We start from the raw sequence: 14,654 nt of genomic DNA, 5'->3' as shown, positions 1-14,654 counted from the left end.
TCTATGATTTCGCAATAAAAATATTTTTCAAAAAAAAAAAATAAGCTATCTGAAATATACTTGCCATTTTTTTGTTTACCTATCTCTCTTTTGCATGTCTTTTTCTGCTGTAGTCAGAAACCCATATTGTTCTTAATCTCATTCTCTCAAATCTTCAACTTTTGCACTTTCACCTAATGGATTCTCTTTCCTTGCAGTCCTCTTGGAAGACTAATATTTTTGTTACTCATTCTCTCTTAGTTTGGCTTGATTAACTTAAAACAAAAATATGGAATGGATAAATTACCAGATGAGACTGTCAAACATATAAATAGTTCATTTTTTATTATAGGACATGAAGATATGGCACCTCTTGTTTCATTCAGTATCAAAACAGAAGCAGAGTCGTATTCCATAGACCACCTCGACCCTGAGAGAGAAAAAAGAATCGCGTGTACCGCTGGTGAGTAAAAATGTTCTTCTCAGTTAGTAGTAGTTATACTATTAGTATTTATTTAACAGCTCCCCCGCCCCTCCGCCCCCACCCCAGCAACGTGGATATTCTACATCAGAGGGTGCTCTGAGACAACAGTAATCTGCTGTCAGCTGTTTAAGCTGAGTTTTAAAGGGATTGTACACTTCGTTTTTTAGAGTGAGTAAAGTTTTATACAAACAGTATTGTTAGAGGACGGTTTGTTAGGCCCTTATCTGCAGAAGTTCAAAGTGTGGATTAAGCCTGTCTGTCTCCTAGGATATTCTGAATAGAGGAACAGCTTTTAACTCCCATGCCAGCAAACCTTGTCCGAGGTCGCTGGGACCTTATATAGTCTACTATTGGTTGTTACATGTGTGCAATGATTGGTGGTTCTATCTGATGTTTCTATTGGATTAGGGTTCGTGTTCTCATTGGTTGGTTATTTGAGGGTTCAGATTGGTTTGTGGGTGTGCGACTCAATCAATGTAGGGTTGGAACTAAAACTAGGTTTAGGCTTTTTATTGGAAGTAGGGACTAGGGCTTTCAGTGTGATTGGTTGTTGAGACTAGCGTTGGGACTAGGGCTAGGGTTAGGCCTTTTATTGGACGTAGCGATTAGGGCTTCTGGTGTGATTGGTTGGTGGAGTAGGTGTGGGACTAATACTAGGGTTAAGCTTTTCTTTTGAAATAGGGACTAGGGTTTCCTGTTTCATTGTTTGCTGGGACTAGGGTTGGGGCTACAGCTAGGGCAGGGCCTCTATTGAATGTAGAGATTAGGGTTTTTGGACCTGATTGAGTGCTTGAACTAGGGCTAAGATTGGCTGTGAAGTCCTGGTCTTGTATTGGTTCACGATTTTAGGGCTCGGGTTGTGATTGGATAGGGTTAGGGCTAGGATTCCCATTGGTTGCAGGGGGTCACCTGACTACTAGGGCTATAAAAGGCCATGGGTTAGGGCTTCTCAGCCCGGGCGGAGAGGACAAAGGCAGGTGCCTGTTTGAGCCTGTTCGAGACTGGTCGGGACTAGGGCCAGAAATGCTGCCCATGTTCCCATTTAGTAATACGCACCCTACACCATCCACAAGCAGAGTAACACGCTCACACCAAATGTATACCACACACTTACTACAAACCGGCCCTATGCACAAATCAATTTTACCAGCACAACCTGCAACACCACACAAACTACATCTATATACCCTTCTATCCCAGCTACCACACATTTCCACCATCACCTACAAACAGTAGACAACTCTATCCTATACCACTAACCAATGCACTCATTACTAACACAACCAAAATCCATACCTTACTTAACTACAACCCAACCAGACACACACTCTGCACTCTAATTACTCCTGACAGACACTCTTTTATCATTAACAAACCCATACTCAGCCTTCCATCATTTGTCCATCCAACAATCTCCTCTTCTTTCTACACAATAACACAACACAGCACTTACATGCCACTGTACCACACATTTTAACTCTTGCAGCAAACAGGTAAAAAACAAACTGTCTTAAATCTACTTCATCCTCTCCTATACACAACATACAATCTACTCACAAACACATCACCACTACCTCTACCTTACAAATTCCACTTGCAAACAATAGTATACTAACAAATCCATCTGATGAAACAAACACATCAGCAACTCTTTTCACTACTCCTCAAAAACAAAACATATCACACACATCAGTGATACAAAAGCTCTCAAGCACAACACCTCCTAATACTTAGAGTCTCAAAATACAATCACACACCCACATTTCAAACCACACAAGGGAACAAACCACAATGCCAAGATTTCTTTCTTTCACCACACCTAACACACATACAGCAACTCTCTTCCAACAGCCTCTCCTCCATTGGACAATTTAGAAGCTTACTAAATGACACACATGCTGCACCACCACCACTGACTTATACACCTTCCGCCCTAAACATACGCAAACAATATAAGCAACATGCCACACATCACAACTTTGCTTCTCCGTGCCTACTGCACAACAAGGTTACACCACAAAAACAACACATCACACCTACTAGTTCTCAAACACCGTCTCCCCCACCTACGCATGCAGACCCATCAAAATGCCTTCTTAGCCTGCTGGACGAGCAACACATTACAGAACTGCTATTTTTTTACAGATAATACCAACAATAAAAACACTCCCGCTACTAACCCACACAATATTGATCACTCTTCAACAAAACTAATTCTCACTGTTACCAAAGCACATTCTCTAAACTGTCTACTAATAAATGCTTGATCACTCTCTAAAAACAAACATCACATCTTCAACCTTCTCACCAATGCAAAACCAGATATACTATTCATAACCGAAATGTGGTTGGGAGATGATATGGTTCCAGTCCTGCATGAAGCCATTCCTCCAGGCTATCAAACGATCACCCAAAATCGTAAAGGCAAAAAAAGAGGTGGTCTTGCTGTTGTGTTACATGTCACTAAAGTTGACGACATCTCCATAAAGAATTGGGAGGCTCTCCTCACAAGATGCAGTCCTACACAGTCTTCCTCCTGTAACTTCCTGCTCCTTTACAGACCTCCACCTAGCAAGGATACATTCCCAGACGCACTTCTAGACATGATATCTTTACCCCCCAATATAAGATCCACAGACAACAACCTTATCTTCTGAAAACTACTCATGAATTGGTTCTTCCCCACATAAGCACCGTACGCAAACCGAAATATACAGTATATCCTTCTGTATATAAGCATTTATTTTTACTATAGATAGGGACCTATATATGTGTATTGCTTTGTATAATCATGTTGAATACCTATGTTTAGAAAAAATGAATAAATACTATTTTAAGTACAACACTTGAAAACCAGAGTTAATCAATGCATCTTCAATCCACCTATACTTACTTCCTCTATGCATCTATATACCTTCCATGTACTTGGATCTATGTATTTATTACTTTCCTCCACCCTATACCTCTATCAATATCTTTAATCTACATCTACTTACTTCCTTTATGCTTCTATAAACTTTCCATGTACTTACGGATCTATATATGTATTGCTTTCTTTTCAATCATACTTTATTCGGTTTTTTAAAATGTACAAAAACCATATAAGTTCAATAATAAAAAACAGTTGTATAAAAAAATATTTTACATCAATGGTACAATAAATACGTTTAAAAGAGTAAAACATGATTGACATTTACAAATTGCTAATGGGACCATTTCATTTCATGTCGCAAACGTGCAAATGTACAAGATGTCCAGCTTTGAAATTGAATCAAACATAGTGGTTAAATGAAAAAGATGTGGACCTGATCTCTTTTAAAACGGCATTCAGTTGTACATTATAGATGTTATTATGAAATTAACCAGGAGATAGAACACTTGTTTGATGTTCCCAAAGAGATTATTTGGAAATTTGGCTCTAATTTAAGGGGGACTATATATTTAAAATCTAGGAGGTTAGATATGAACATTATCAGTCCACCTTTAGCTCTTCCAGATGTAGTAGGAATAGCAGAAGAAAAATAAGTTTTATATCCCTCCAGGTGCATGGGAGAAGTAATCCAAGTTTCCTGCAAGCAAAGTACCGAGAATTTACTAATAAATTTGAGCCATACATCATTGTCGATTTTAGTTCGGAGTCCGGCTACATTCCAGATTACTACGTCGAACCCTGACCCATCCCGGTGTCTCTCATGTAGCCCCAAATTATCATTGCTCCTAAGATGCGTGGTACTATCCTGTTGTACCACATCCCCCGTACCCATCTGTTCAAGTGGAACGTTCTTACATTGCATTGGAACTATAGTATTTAGCGGGAGAGGAAGGCGATTATCCTGGGATCTAAAGCTCTCTGACACTGAGAGGTTGTGAGATATAAGAAGACGGTGTCGTGGCTAAAGGACCATATATATCCTGTCCCCTAGTTTTCTCTTGTTGATCAATTTTCAGTATATTAAGTCAATCATCCTCCAGGGCCGATAGGGCACTAAACCTGTTAGATAGACTGGAATTCTGACGATTTCCAAAGTGTGGACCATAGATACTAGTATTTCTATTTGTATCAATGTTGTTAATGCCATCAACCCTAGTACTCAGTGGATAAAAAAATCCTAACAGCAGGACATTAATTTCACCTGGAGCTAGTGTGTTCCTACATTCTGCCCATAGTATGTTCTTCACTAATTTTGGGGTTTTGAATGTAAGGACTATACAGTCACCATGGAAAGTTTTACCTCAGGACCCAACCCATTGAACTCTTCTAGCCATCTTAATCTCCCTGAACAGTTGGTGCGTTAGACCAGGGGTGTGGAATTTAATAAAATATCTACTTGTCCATGGGGCAGGTTGCTTCATAAATCTACTTGCCCTGTAACAAAATCCACTTGTCCCTTTTGTGCCATGTAATGCGGCGACAAGTTACGGCAGCAATCTCATTATATAAGAGTTATGATATAACCTCTCTAATTATGCCAGGGCTCGTACCATAGTAGGATTGCATACTAGCAATTCCCCTATGCTGCCACCTTTCTGCAGGTCTGCATACTGGGCTGAAGGCATTGGTAAGAAATAGTTCAAGGGTTGGAATGCCCTTTTGAGTCTGTGCAAACCTACTAACATGCGTGTTGGGTTGCACCAACTCTTTTCTAATATTTTCCCGTACTGAAAAAGGTTGGAAATTTACTCCTGACAGTCGCAGACGTAAAACTTCCAGGGTTGGGAAAAAAGTGGTTAGAGGAAAAGTGAACTTGAAACATTAAGATTTTCACATGAGACAATCTACACATGCACCTGTGCTCATGCTAAAATGCAGTTCACAAATAATTTCTAGGAGTACTATTTCTTGGCCTACTTCTGTAAATTCTTGTGAATTCATGGAAACTGTATATATGCACTTAATGCAAGGATATATACCATGGATGCACTTTTGAGACTTTCGTTAATAATTGGGCTTCTAATTAGGCCGGGCGTTAACCATGAACTATTGTGTTTAATAAAATTCTGTCTCTCTCTCGCTCTCTTTTTCTCTCCGTCTGTCAGATGGCTTCACTGTCAGTGACAGTATTCTGCTCTTTGACAAGGAGCATATTGGCACACAAAGTAGTTTTGTTCAGTGCCCGGAACTGCTGTGGCAATGTGTGCTTTTTGAGACCAAAAACAATTTTTGCTTTTGCCAATGCTTGTTAGAATGGTGAGGGCCCAGCAGCTCCCACACGGATGCGGTTTTATAAAAACCATGCCTGAACAAGTCACGAATTGACAAAACCAAAAGGCTGACCACCAATTTCAGACCTACTGGCTTTGCCAATACTTGTTTATTTTTGTTTCTGGTAATCGTATTTAAACTGGTTACACTGATTTTCCATTATGAATATTTTTGGGGAAATACAAGCATACATCAACATGTTGCTAAATGATGCTGCAAAGATATGGTACCTAAAATCTTACAGTAGCAACATGTTTTTTTTCCTACTTGCATTTTTTAAACATTTTATTTTGAAAGCAAAGAATCATCACTCTTGCTTTGAAGCTTCAGCAAATATTTGCATATAATCAGAGAGCATTCTGGGAGCATTATACATAGCCTCATATTACTAAACTTTTAAAACGTGTATACACATTTATACTGAAACCACCGTCAGTACAGGCCGAGTTTACAGTGTTTACTTTTAGTGCTCACCCTAATAATAAAGGTTTTGCATTAATGAACCATAAATACAAGCTTGAACAGCAAATATTACCTTAACTGCAGACATTGCCCTTTCCTGATCCATAAAGTGATACTGTAAACTGGCAGCCAAAGGGTTTGTGCTGTAGGGGGTTTGTCCTACTTGTCCCAAGGACAAAATACACTTGAAAACTTGTTGCCCTTGACCCCAAACAATATGTCCCGGGAGTCGGGCTATAGGAATTCCACATCCCTGGTTAGACCCGTCCTCTTCCCCAACCAATAAAGTGATTTGTTCTTCAATGAATCTTACTTAGTTTTCTTTTTGCAATGGGGCTAATTTTGGGACATTTGTTAAGACAACAACATACGGAGTTGCCTCCGGTGGTAAATGTAGATGCTGATCTAATTTAAAGTTGTCAGGATGTTCTCTGTAGGGAATGGATCCAGAGTTAGCCTTTGATTGGTGGAGGGGTAGATTAGGTCTACTCGTAGTTGCTGTTGTTGTATTGGCCCTATGCTCATTCCTAAGCCCTGTAGTGGGTAACAAGTTTAAGGTGTTCTTCTGTAAATGTGAGTCTTTAGCTATCCTATGTGTACTATGTAACGGATAAGGATGGTTCGATGGAATATGTATGGGGTGTGGCTGACTAGTTGGTATGTTAATTTCTGTAATCACAGTGCCTGGATCAACATTTGCCAAATCTCTAGGATTCACATAGTCCGGCTTTCTTGAGATACTTTGCTCGATTCGATCTAATCTATCACCCAGTTGATCTAATCTGACTCTTAAATAGAGGTCCAATCTTTCCACCAGGGTCATTAAGTTCCTTATTTTGCTTGAATTATTTTCACTCTTTCTATTGATGTCTTCCTTCCCCTTATGGGAGCCTTTTCTTGTTCACACCCTCTTCTTGCCTTGGTGGGCCTGTTTTGTGACTAGCAACGAGGTAGGCTTCTGTGATTTTTGGGGATTATTGGTCCCTTCTCCCCTTTCCTGAACACCAATTCTTTCCGCGCCCAATGCTGGATTCCTCTGTTTCTTCTGGAGAGGCTGCTTCGGGGAGTGCGGGTCACTCACTACAATTTAATCAGACTGATATTGAATACAACCATTTAAAAGTGGTATTATTTTTGAGGTGCCCCTTGAGATTTCAGATACCTTAGATTGATCCGGGGCCGAAGCAGAACCTGCTTCCAGTGACTCGACCACAGATGATATTTGCTTATCTAGAGCGCCCATGGCCCCTATAAGGTAACTTAATAATGTTTGCTGCGTGTCACCCGATGTTCGCGCCAGTCACCCCGGCTTGGGGCTAGCCATCTTTCTCTTACCCATAGCCCTTATGCAAAATCAGATCAATCAGCTGGATCTTATTAATTACAAGTTAGGTATATGCTTCCCGTAACCCTCAACTATCACTCTCTGAACAAAACCGACAATGTTCTGTTAGTTCTTTAAAGGTTAGCGAAAATAAAATAAGCTAAACAAACAACTTTGATGAAATAATAAATTCGAACAATAGGCAGAGTCACAAATTAGTCAATCAGGTAAACTAAGAAAGCAATTATTCCTTACTGTCAGTTCTTCGTTCAATGCAGTCCTGCAAAGGGGCTTAGGGACTGGGCCCAGCCCAGCCTCAACCGGCCTCTGACGGGCACGGAAGGGCCCGCCCGCCCGCGTCCGGGCTCTGGTGTTTTTGAACACCTCGGGGCGCTCCCAGTGACGCGGTAATCCTGCACCAACAGGAGTTATGGGTAGTGTAGTCCCGGAAGGAAGGAAATGTTCCCGATGTGGCCGCGTTGGTAGCAGCGGTCTCTTTTTGGCCACAACAGACACCTTTTGGGCAGCAGCTGCTAATCCAGTAATTGGCAGTACGTAGTGGTGGTATGGCAGAGCATCCCGCACCGGTGTTTTTGAGCACCTCAGGGCGCTCCCAGTGATGCGGTAATCCTGCGCCCACAGGAGTTCTGGGTAGTGTAGTCCCAGAACGAAGGAAATGTTCCAGATGTGGCCAAGATGGTAGCAGCGGTCTCCTTTTGGCCACAACAGACACCTTTTGGGTAGCAGCAGCTAATCCAGTAATTGGCAGTACGTAGTGGTGGTATGCTTTCTTTTAATTCAGAATAACCAATGCACTACCCTATTTCTCACCCTAGACCTCTATCAGTATTTCCTTTATCTCCACTCTTATTCATCTCAAACCCCATGCCACCACTATGACCCCCAAAGTAGCCCTTTCTAGACTCTCCCCTACTCTACACCTCCTTGCACCATCTTACACCTCTTTTTACTATACTGATCCCCCAAAACAAGCCTTTCTAAAATCTTCCCTCTGACTCTTCCCCTCAACATCAATTTTTACTCATCCCAAGCCTCCCACTACTGCTATGATGTCCAAAAGAAGAAAAAAAATCGAAATCCTTCACTCTTCTATCCCTCCACTATCATTTCAATCAAAACAACAGACTAACTTGTCCACTTATCAAATTTCATATGTCACTATACTAATTCACCACTAATCCTTTATTGGTTCCGAGTAGCGTGCTACTCCCCGAATAAAGCCATTCAACACCTCATAAGGGGTAGCAAGCTCTATATAAATGCAACCCTTTTTCCCTCTTCTATCCCTCCGCTATCCTTCTCAATCCAAATAACTGACTAACCTATCCACCACTCAAATTACTTTCATATTTCAGTATACTAATTCAACACCAATCCTTCTTGGGTTCCGGAGTAGCGTGCTACTAGCCAAAAAAGCTCTTTGATGCCTCGTCAGAGGTAGTAAGCGAAATATAAATGCAATTACAATACAATACAATACAATACATTATCGGCGATTGAATCCTGGCTCGTAGTAAACTGGGAGTTGGAGTCTTCCCTGTGCGGCAACGGATGTGGCAATGGTACGAGGGTTCACACCTCCCTGCAGCACCTCAGCACATCTTATTGTGTTCTGAACCCAAATGTGATGGACTATCTAGCAAGCCAGTGCCTGAAGGAGGCTTACCCAAACAAGCCGATCGATGATTGAGGGTGATCAAAGCCCCTTTCTGTACGCAGTGTATATTGTCCGTTGATGTTTTTTGTGTGTTGTGTGGTGACATAAAGTCTTGCCAAGTGTAGCCAGACCTACAAAGGAGAACATTGACGTTAGATGGATGTAGGATTAAACCATGCTGCTTACTGTTTTGTACAGAAGAGGTAACTTAATGTTTGTCAATAATGATCTTTTAGGAATAATTATTCATAACAGTTACTAAGCTATCTTTTCCTGCTGCAGTCCGAAACCCGTATTGTTCTTTCTCATTCTCTCATATCTTCAACTTTTGCACTTTTCACCTAATGGATTATCTTTCCTTGCAGCTATTAGAAGACTAATGTTTTTGTTACTCAGTCTCTCTTATTTTGTCTTCATTAGCTTTAAAAAAATATGGAATGGATAAATTACCAGATGAGTCTGCCAATCAGATATTAATAGTTATTTTTTTAATATTAGGACATAAAGATATGGCACCTCTTGTTTCATTCAGTATCAAAACAGAAGCAGAGTCGTATTCCATAGACCACCTCGACCCTGAGAGAGAAAAAAGAATCACGTGTATCGCTGGTGAGTAAAAAACTTCTTCTCAGTTAGTAGCAGTTATACTATTAGTATTTATTAAACAGCGTTCTAGAGTAGGGCTTGTTGTCGCATGAAGGGTGATTGCATCTTGATCCACTCCCCCATCCCCCATTAGCCCCCCCTGCAGTTCTATTTATTTTCTTGTTTTATATCATGCATAGATGTTGCCTTTCGGCCCAATATCAGAACTTCTGTAGTGGTATGATTGAGACGCAGGAAACTGTTCTGCATCGTGGTGTAAAGGTTGTTTAGTTAATCTATGATGTTAATTTGCTATTGGTGGATTAATCAGATCCAGTTCTCATTAGGTGGTTCAGATTGCAGAGGGATGACAGACTCTTCTTCGGCGTTTGCCTTGCATCTAGCCCATTCTCTTAATCTTTTACAGATGGTGTTGTGGTATACCGTGGCGTACTCTGAGGATTGATCAAAATATTTGATTCCTGACAACCTTTGTAGGTGTCACCTACCAGATAGCACAAGCTGTCTGGTTGCCAAAGACCTATTGTGAACTTGCAGATCACCCATTTCTTATGATTGGCTTTGTTTTTTCTTTTACACTCTTATTAAGAGTCTTCTTTTATTTGTCCCTCCCCAGGAGCATAGCCTCTTCACTATTACTTTGTTTGGCTGACTTGTATTCTGCCACTAGTCACTTTTAGGGAACTACTATCTTCTTTCCAGCTTAAACGATCTTTGTAAGTGCACGTCTTCCAACTCTCTCTCCCTGCCCCCCTCCCTGTGTTGCTCTCCTTGTTTTTTTCCCTGGCCTCTGCTCTGTCTCTCTCTCTCTCTCTCTCTCTCTCTCTCTCTCATATGTGTTTCTACCCCTCCCACACTTTGTGGTGTTCTCTACGTCTGGTGTTTCTTTCCCCATCCCCACGTTGTTCTTCCCCTAGTGTTGTATTTTCCCCTCCTTCTCCAGCCATCTTCTCTGTTGTCCACCTGTCCTTATATATTTGTATTGCTCTTGATTGTTGGCAGTTTTGGTGTACGTTACTGCAATTCTATGTCAGGACTGGAGGCGAGGATTATGCCTTCTTTTTCCATTTTTAACAACAGCAGCCAAAGTTTTACAACGGTATTTTTAAATATACAAAACTACATTTCCCAGAATCCTTGGGAAAATGTAGAGTTAGAGAAACAAAAAAACAGCACTGTCCAATCAGCAACATCCGTGGTCTATCCAATCAGGACTCAGCCTCCTCGATGTAATCTGCCCTCACTGGCCCTTTTTTTTCTTTTTAATTCTTTTTATTGGCATTTCAAGAGAAAAAGAAAATTCCGTAAACAATCAGTCAGTATACAATCAATACATAATCGAATCAAGAGCTGCACCATCAACACAGGACAGATGTTATATCGCTTGTGCCCGACCCACTTGTGAAGACAGAGATATGTAGGAAAACACCACATAGCAAATCCAGTCGGGAATAGAACATGTGACAGTGTGTACCTGCCCCCAGGACGACACCCTATATAGTATGCATAGCAGGTGGACCGTCAATAAAAAGGAATGCAACAACATTTCCCTACCCTATCTAACCGACCTCCCCCATATAATAAGCTGTATTCTCATCCGACCCCTTGATGTCCCGAGCCCAATTGAGGAATGGCTCCCAAATGTCTCTGGGCCTGGAGGTCGGAGGCATCAATTCCCAGAAGGTGGGGAATTGGGAGTGGGCATACGAAACATCCCTGATCCACTCCTTAAAGGAAGGCACCCTCTTTCTCCCCCAATGCACAGCAACTTGACGTTTGGCAAAAAGGAGAAGCAATGCATGAAGTTTACAAACTTTAATGAGTGTGTCTTTTACATAGCTCAACAGGCCCATCATAGGAGTGGGAGTCTCTGGCGCCCCAATGATCTGATGTATCATTGTAAACAATGTGGACCAGAAAGCCGACTGACGTGGGCAATCCCATGGCATGTGAAGAAAGGGGATTGGGATATAACCACAACGCCAGCAGCCCTCGTCTTCTCGCAATCCCATGCAATGTAAGCCTATAGGTGTTCTGTAAAAGGGGTGGAGGAACTTGAAGTGTATGAGGCGGAGTTTATAATTGGGCGATAACTCCGTGAGCTGGCGGCAGCAGTACGACCATTGTTCTTCTGTGAGCGGGACGAGGAGTTCACTATTCCACGCCTGAAGCGCCATTGGCTTCATCAGGGGTGCCTTGGTTTGCATGTGTGTGTGTACAGTCGTGTGACAAGTTTGCGGGACAAGGGTGAACTTAACAAGTTTCGAGTGCTGCCATGGATGGCGGGGAGTCCAGAAAACTTTTATGCAGAGAGCATCAGGCTGCCCGAAGTTTATAATAGAAAATAATGTCAGTAAATGCCACCCCCCCCCCCCCCCCCCCCCCTCAACAACCAGGGGGGAGCGGAATTTGTCACCTGGGTACAGGTCAGCAAAGGTAATTAGGCCACATTCTTAATAATACTTTCCCCTAGATTTAGCAGCATTGGGTTGTGCGCTAGTGGAATAGATGGTACAAAAGGGGGTGGTGATGGACGGAGCATCTGAACCAATCAAACACTTACACCCAGTCAACAAATCTGGGTTTAATCCATCACCGTTCTTTAGCCCACTCTGCCACCCCAGTTCAGACATGGCCATATGCTAATCAGTCTGACCCTGTGCCTCATGGGAACAGTCCAGCCCGAACTGCCAAGCCATGTCTTCCCTGGACCGGAAACAAGCTTCCGAGGACCGGTTTCTGGCATTTCAGCCGTCTTCAGCCCGGCTTGCTTGAATCCAGTGGCAAAGTGAGCTAGGGACTCATGTCTGAGCATACCCTGCCAACTTATGGCGAACAAAGCGGTACAAAAGGGGGTGGTGATGGACGGAGCATCTGAACCAATCAAACACTCATACCCAGTCAACAGATCTGGGTTTAATCCATCACCGTTCTTTAGCCCACTCTGCCACCCCAGTGCAGACATGGCCATATGCAAATCAGTCTGACCCTGTGCCTCATGGGAAGAGTCCAGCCCGAACTGCCAAGCCATGCCTTCCCTGGACCGGAAACAAGCTTCCTAGGACCGGTTTCTGGCATTTCAGCCGTCTTCAGCCCGGCTTGCTTGATAGTGGTATAGATGGGGCATATAATATTGGAGCGCACTCTCTCCTCCGCAATTTGTTCCACGCCCATTGCATGGTCTCCACAGTGTCCACGCAACCTAGAGGATGTCGGTAGAGCTAATAAGAGCCACCCAAAGTGGAACAGGCACTGCCACGTCAGTCTCTACGGCCACATGGGGCTGAAAAGGAGTTGGATGGACCCAGTGATGGAGGAACTGAGCCTGGGCGCACCAGGCATACAGTTGCATATCTGGGGCTCCCAAGCCGCCCTGACATACTGGAAGTGTCAATAGATCTCAAGATACTCGAGCTTGCCCGCCTGCCCAAGCCAACAAAACCAGCAAAGTCTTAAGGGACCGAAAGAAGGCATGCGTGAGGGATTGGAATGTTAGCAAATAAATAAAGAAATTTCGGCAGGACTATCATTTTAGCTAATGCAAAAACCACAGTTGATGGACAGTATGCAGAACAATGTCATACATTCACCCCAGTACAGAGATCTGGGCCTAAATCCATCGTTTTTTTGCACTCCACACCACCCCAGTTCAGACATGGCCATATGCAAATCAGTCTGACCCTGTGCCTCATGGGAACAGTCCAGCCCGAACTGCCAAGCAATGCCTTCCCTGGACCGGAAACAAGCTTCTGAGGACCGGTTTTCGGCATTCCAGCTGTCTCAGCCCGGCTTGCTTGAATCCAGTGGTGTGGAGAGCATGGGACTCACGTCTGAGCATACCCATCCCATTCGGGGTGACAAATGCAAAAACCACAGTTGATGGACAGAATGCAGAACAATGTCATACATTCACCCCAGTACAGAGATCTGGGCCTAAATCCATCGTTTTTTTGCACTTCACACCCCCCCCCCCCCCCCCCCCCCCCCAGTTCAGACATGGCCATATGCAAATCAGTCTGACCCTGTGCCTCATGGGAAGAGTCCAGCCCGAACTGCCAAGCCATGCCTTCCCTGGACCGGACACAAGCTTCCGAGGACCGGTTTCTGACATTTAGCCATCTTCATCCCGGCTTGCTTGATAGTGGTATAGATGGGGCATATAATATCGGAGCGCCCGCTCTCCTCCGCAATTTGTTCCACACCCATTGCATGGTCTCCACAGTGTCCACGCAATCTCGAGGACGTCGGTAAAGCTAATAAGAGCCACACGAAGTGGACCAGGCACTGCCACGTCAGTCTCTACGGCCACATGGGGCTGAAAAGGAGTTGGATGGACCCAGTGATGGAGGAACTGAGCCTGGGCGCACCAGGCATACAGTTGCATATCTGGGGCTCCCAAGCCGCCCTGACATACCGGAAGTGTCAATAGATCTCAAGATACTCGAGCTTGCCCGCCTGCCCAAGCCAACGAAACTAGCAAAGTCTTAAGGGACCGAAAGAAGGCATGCGTGAGGGATTGGAATGTTAGCAAATAAATAAACAAATTTCGGCAGGACTATCATTTTAGCTAGGCCTATCTTTCTGGCTAGGGACAGCAAGAGCCGAGCCCACAGTGCAACTTTCTCCTCTAGCCAGGTGATGGCATGTCCAAAGTTTAAATTCCACCCCTCTTGTAAGTTGCTGCTAATCCATATGCCCACATATTTTACTGTATCATCACCCATTTTAGAGGGAACTCGGAGATGACTGGGGCGGTGGTGTCCGTTCATGGACAAATGAGCGCCTTAACCCAGTTGATAGAAACTCCAGAGAGGTTGCCAAATCTGATAAATTCTCAAAGGAGGGGGTCCAGATTGGACACGGGGTCAATCACGTACAATGTGACGTCATCGGCATATAATGATATGAGGAGGCTTCT

The 14,654-nt window shown here is 43.3% G+C and overlaps 1 protein-coding gene across 3 annotated transcripts in view; it reads left to right on the top strand.

The window, feature by feature from the left end:
- LOC147732765 (uncharacterized) overlaps window positions 1-14,654 on the top strand; it is a 428,345-nt gene that overhangs the window by 207,199 nt on the left and 206,492 nt on the right. For 2 of the 3 annotated variants that reach the window (XM_086957330.1, XM_086957328.1), the window contains exons 4-5: window positions 332-442; window positions 9,629-9,739. In XM_086957330.1, coding sequence (XP_086813456.1) covers window positions 332-442; window positions 9,629-9,739 — 222 coding nt within the window. The remainder of the gene's footprint in view (window positions 1-331; window positions 443-9,628; window positions 9,740-14,654) is intronic. The other variant, XM_086957329.1, reaches the window with a different exon arrangement.

Source organism: Lissotriton vulgaris, chromosome 2_1 (assembly GCF_964263255.1).
Source record: "Lissotriton vulgaris chromosome 2_1, aLisVul1.2, whole genome shotgun sequence".
Classification (NCBI taxonomy): domain Eukaryota; kingdom Metazoa; phylum Chordata; class Amphibia; order Caudata; family Salamandridae; genus Lissotriton; species Lissotriton vulgaris.
The sequence above is the reverse complement of the archived record's forward strand: the minus strand, read 5'-3'. Positions and strand labels throughout refer to the sequence as shown.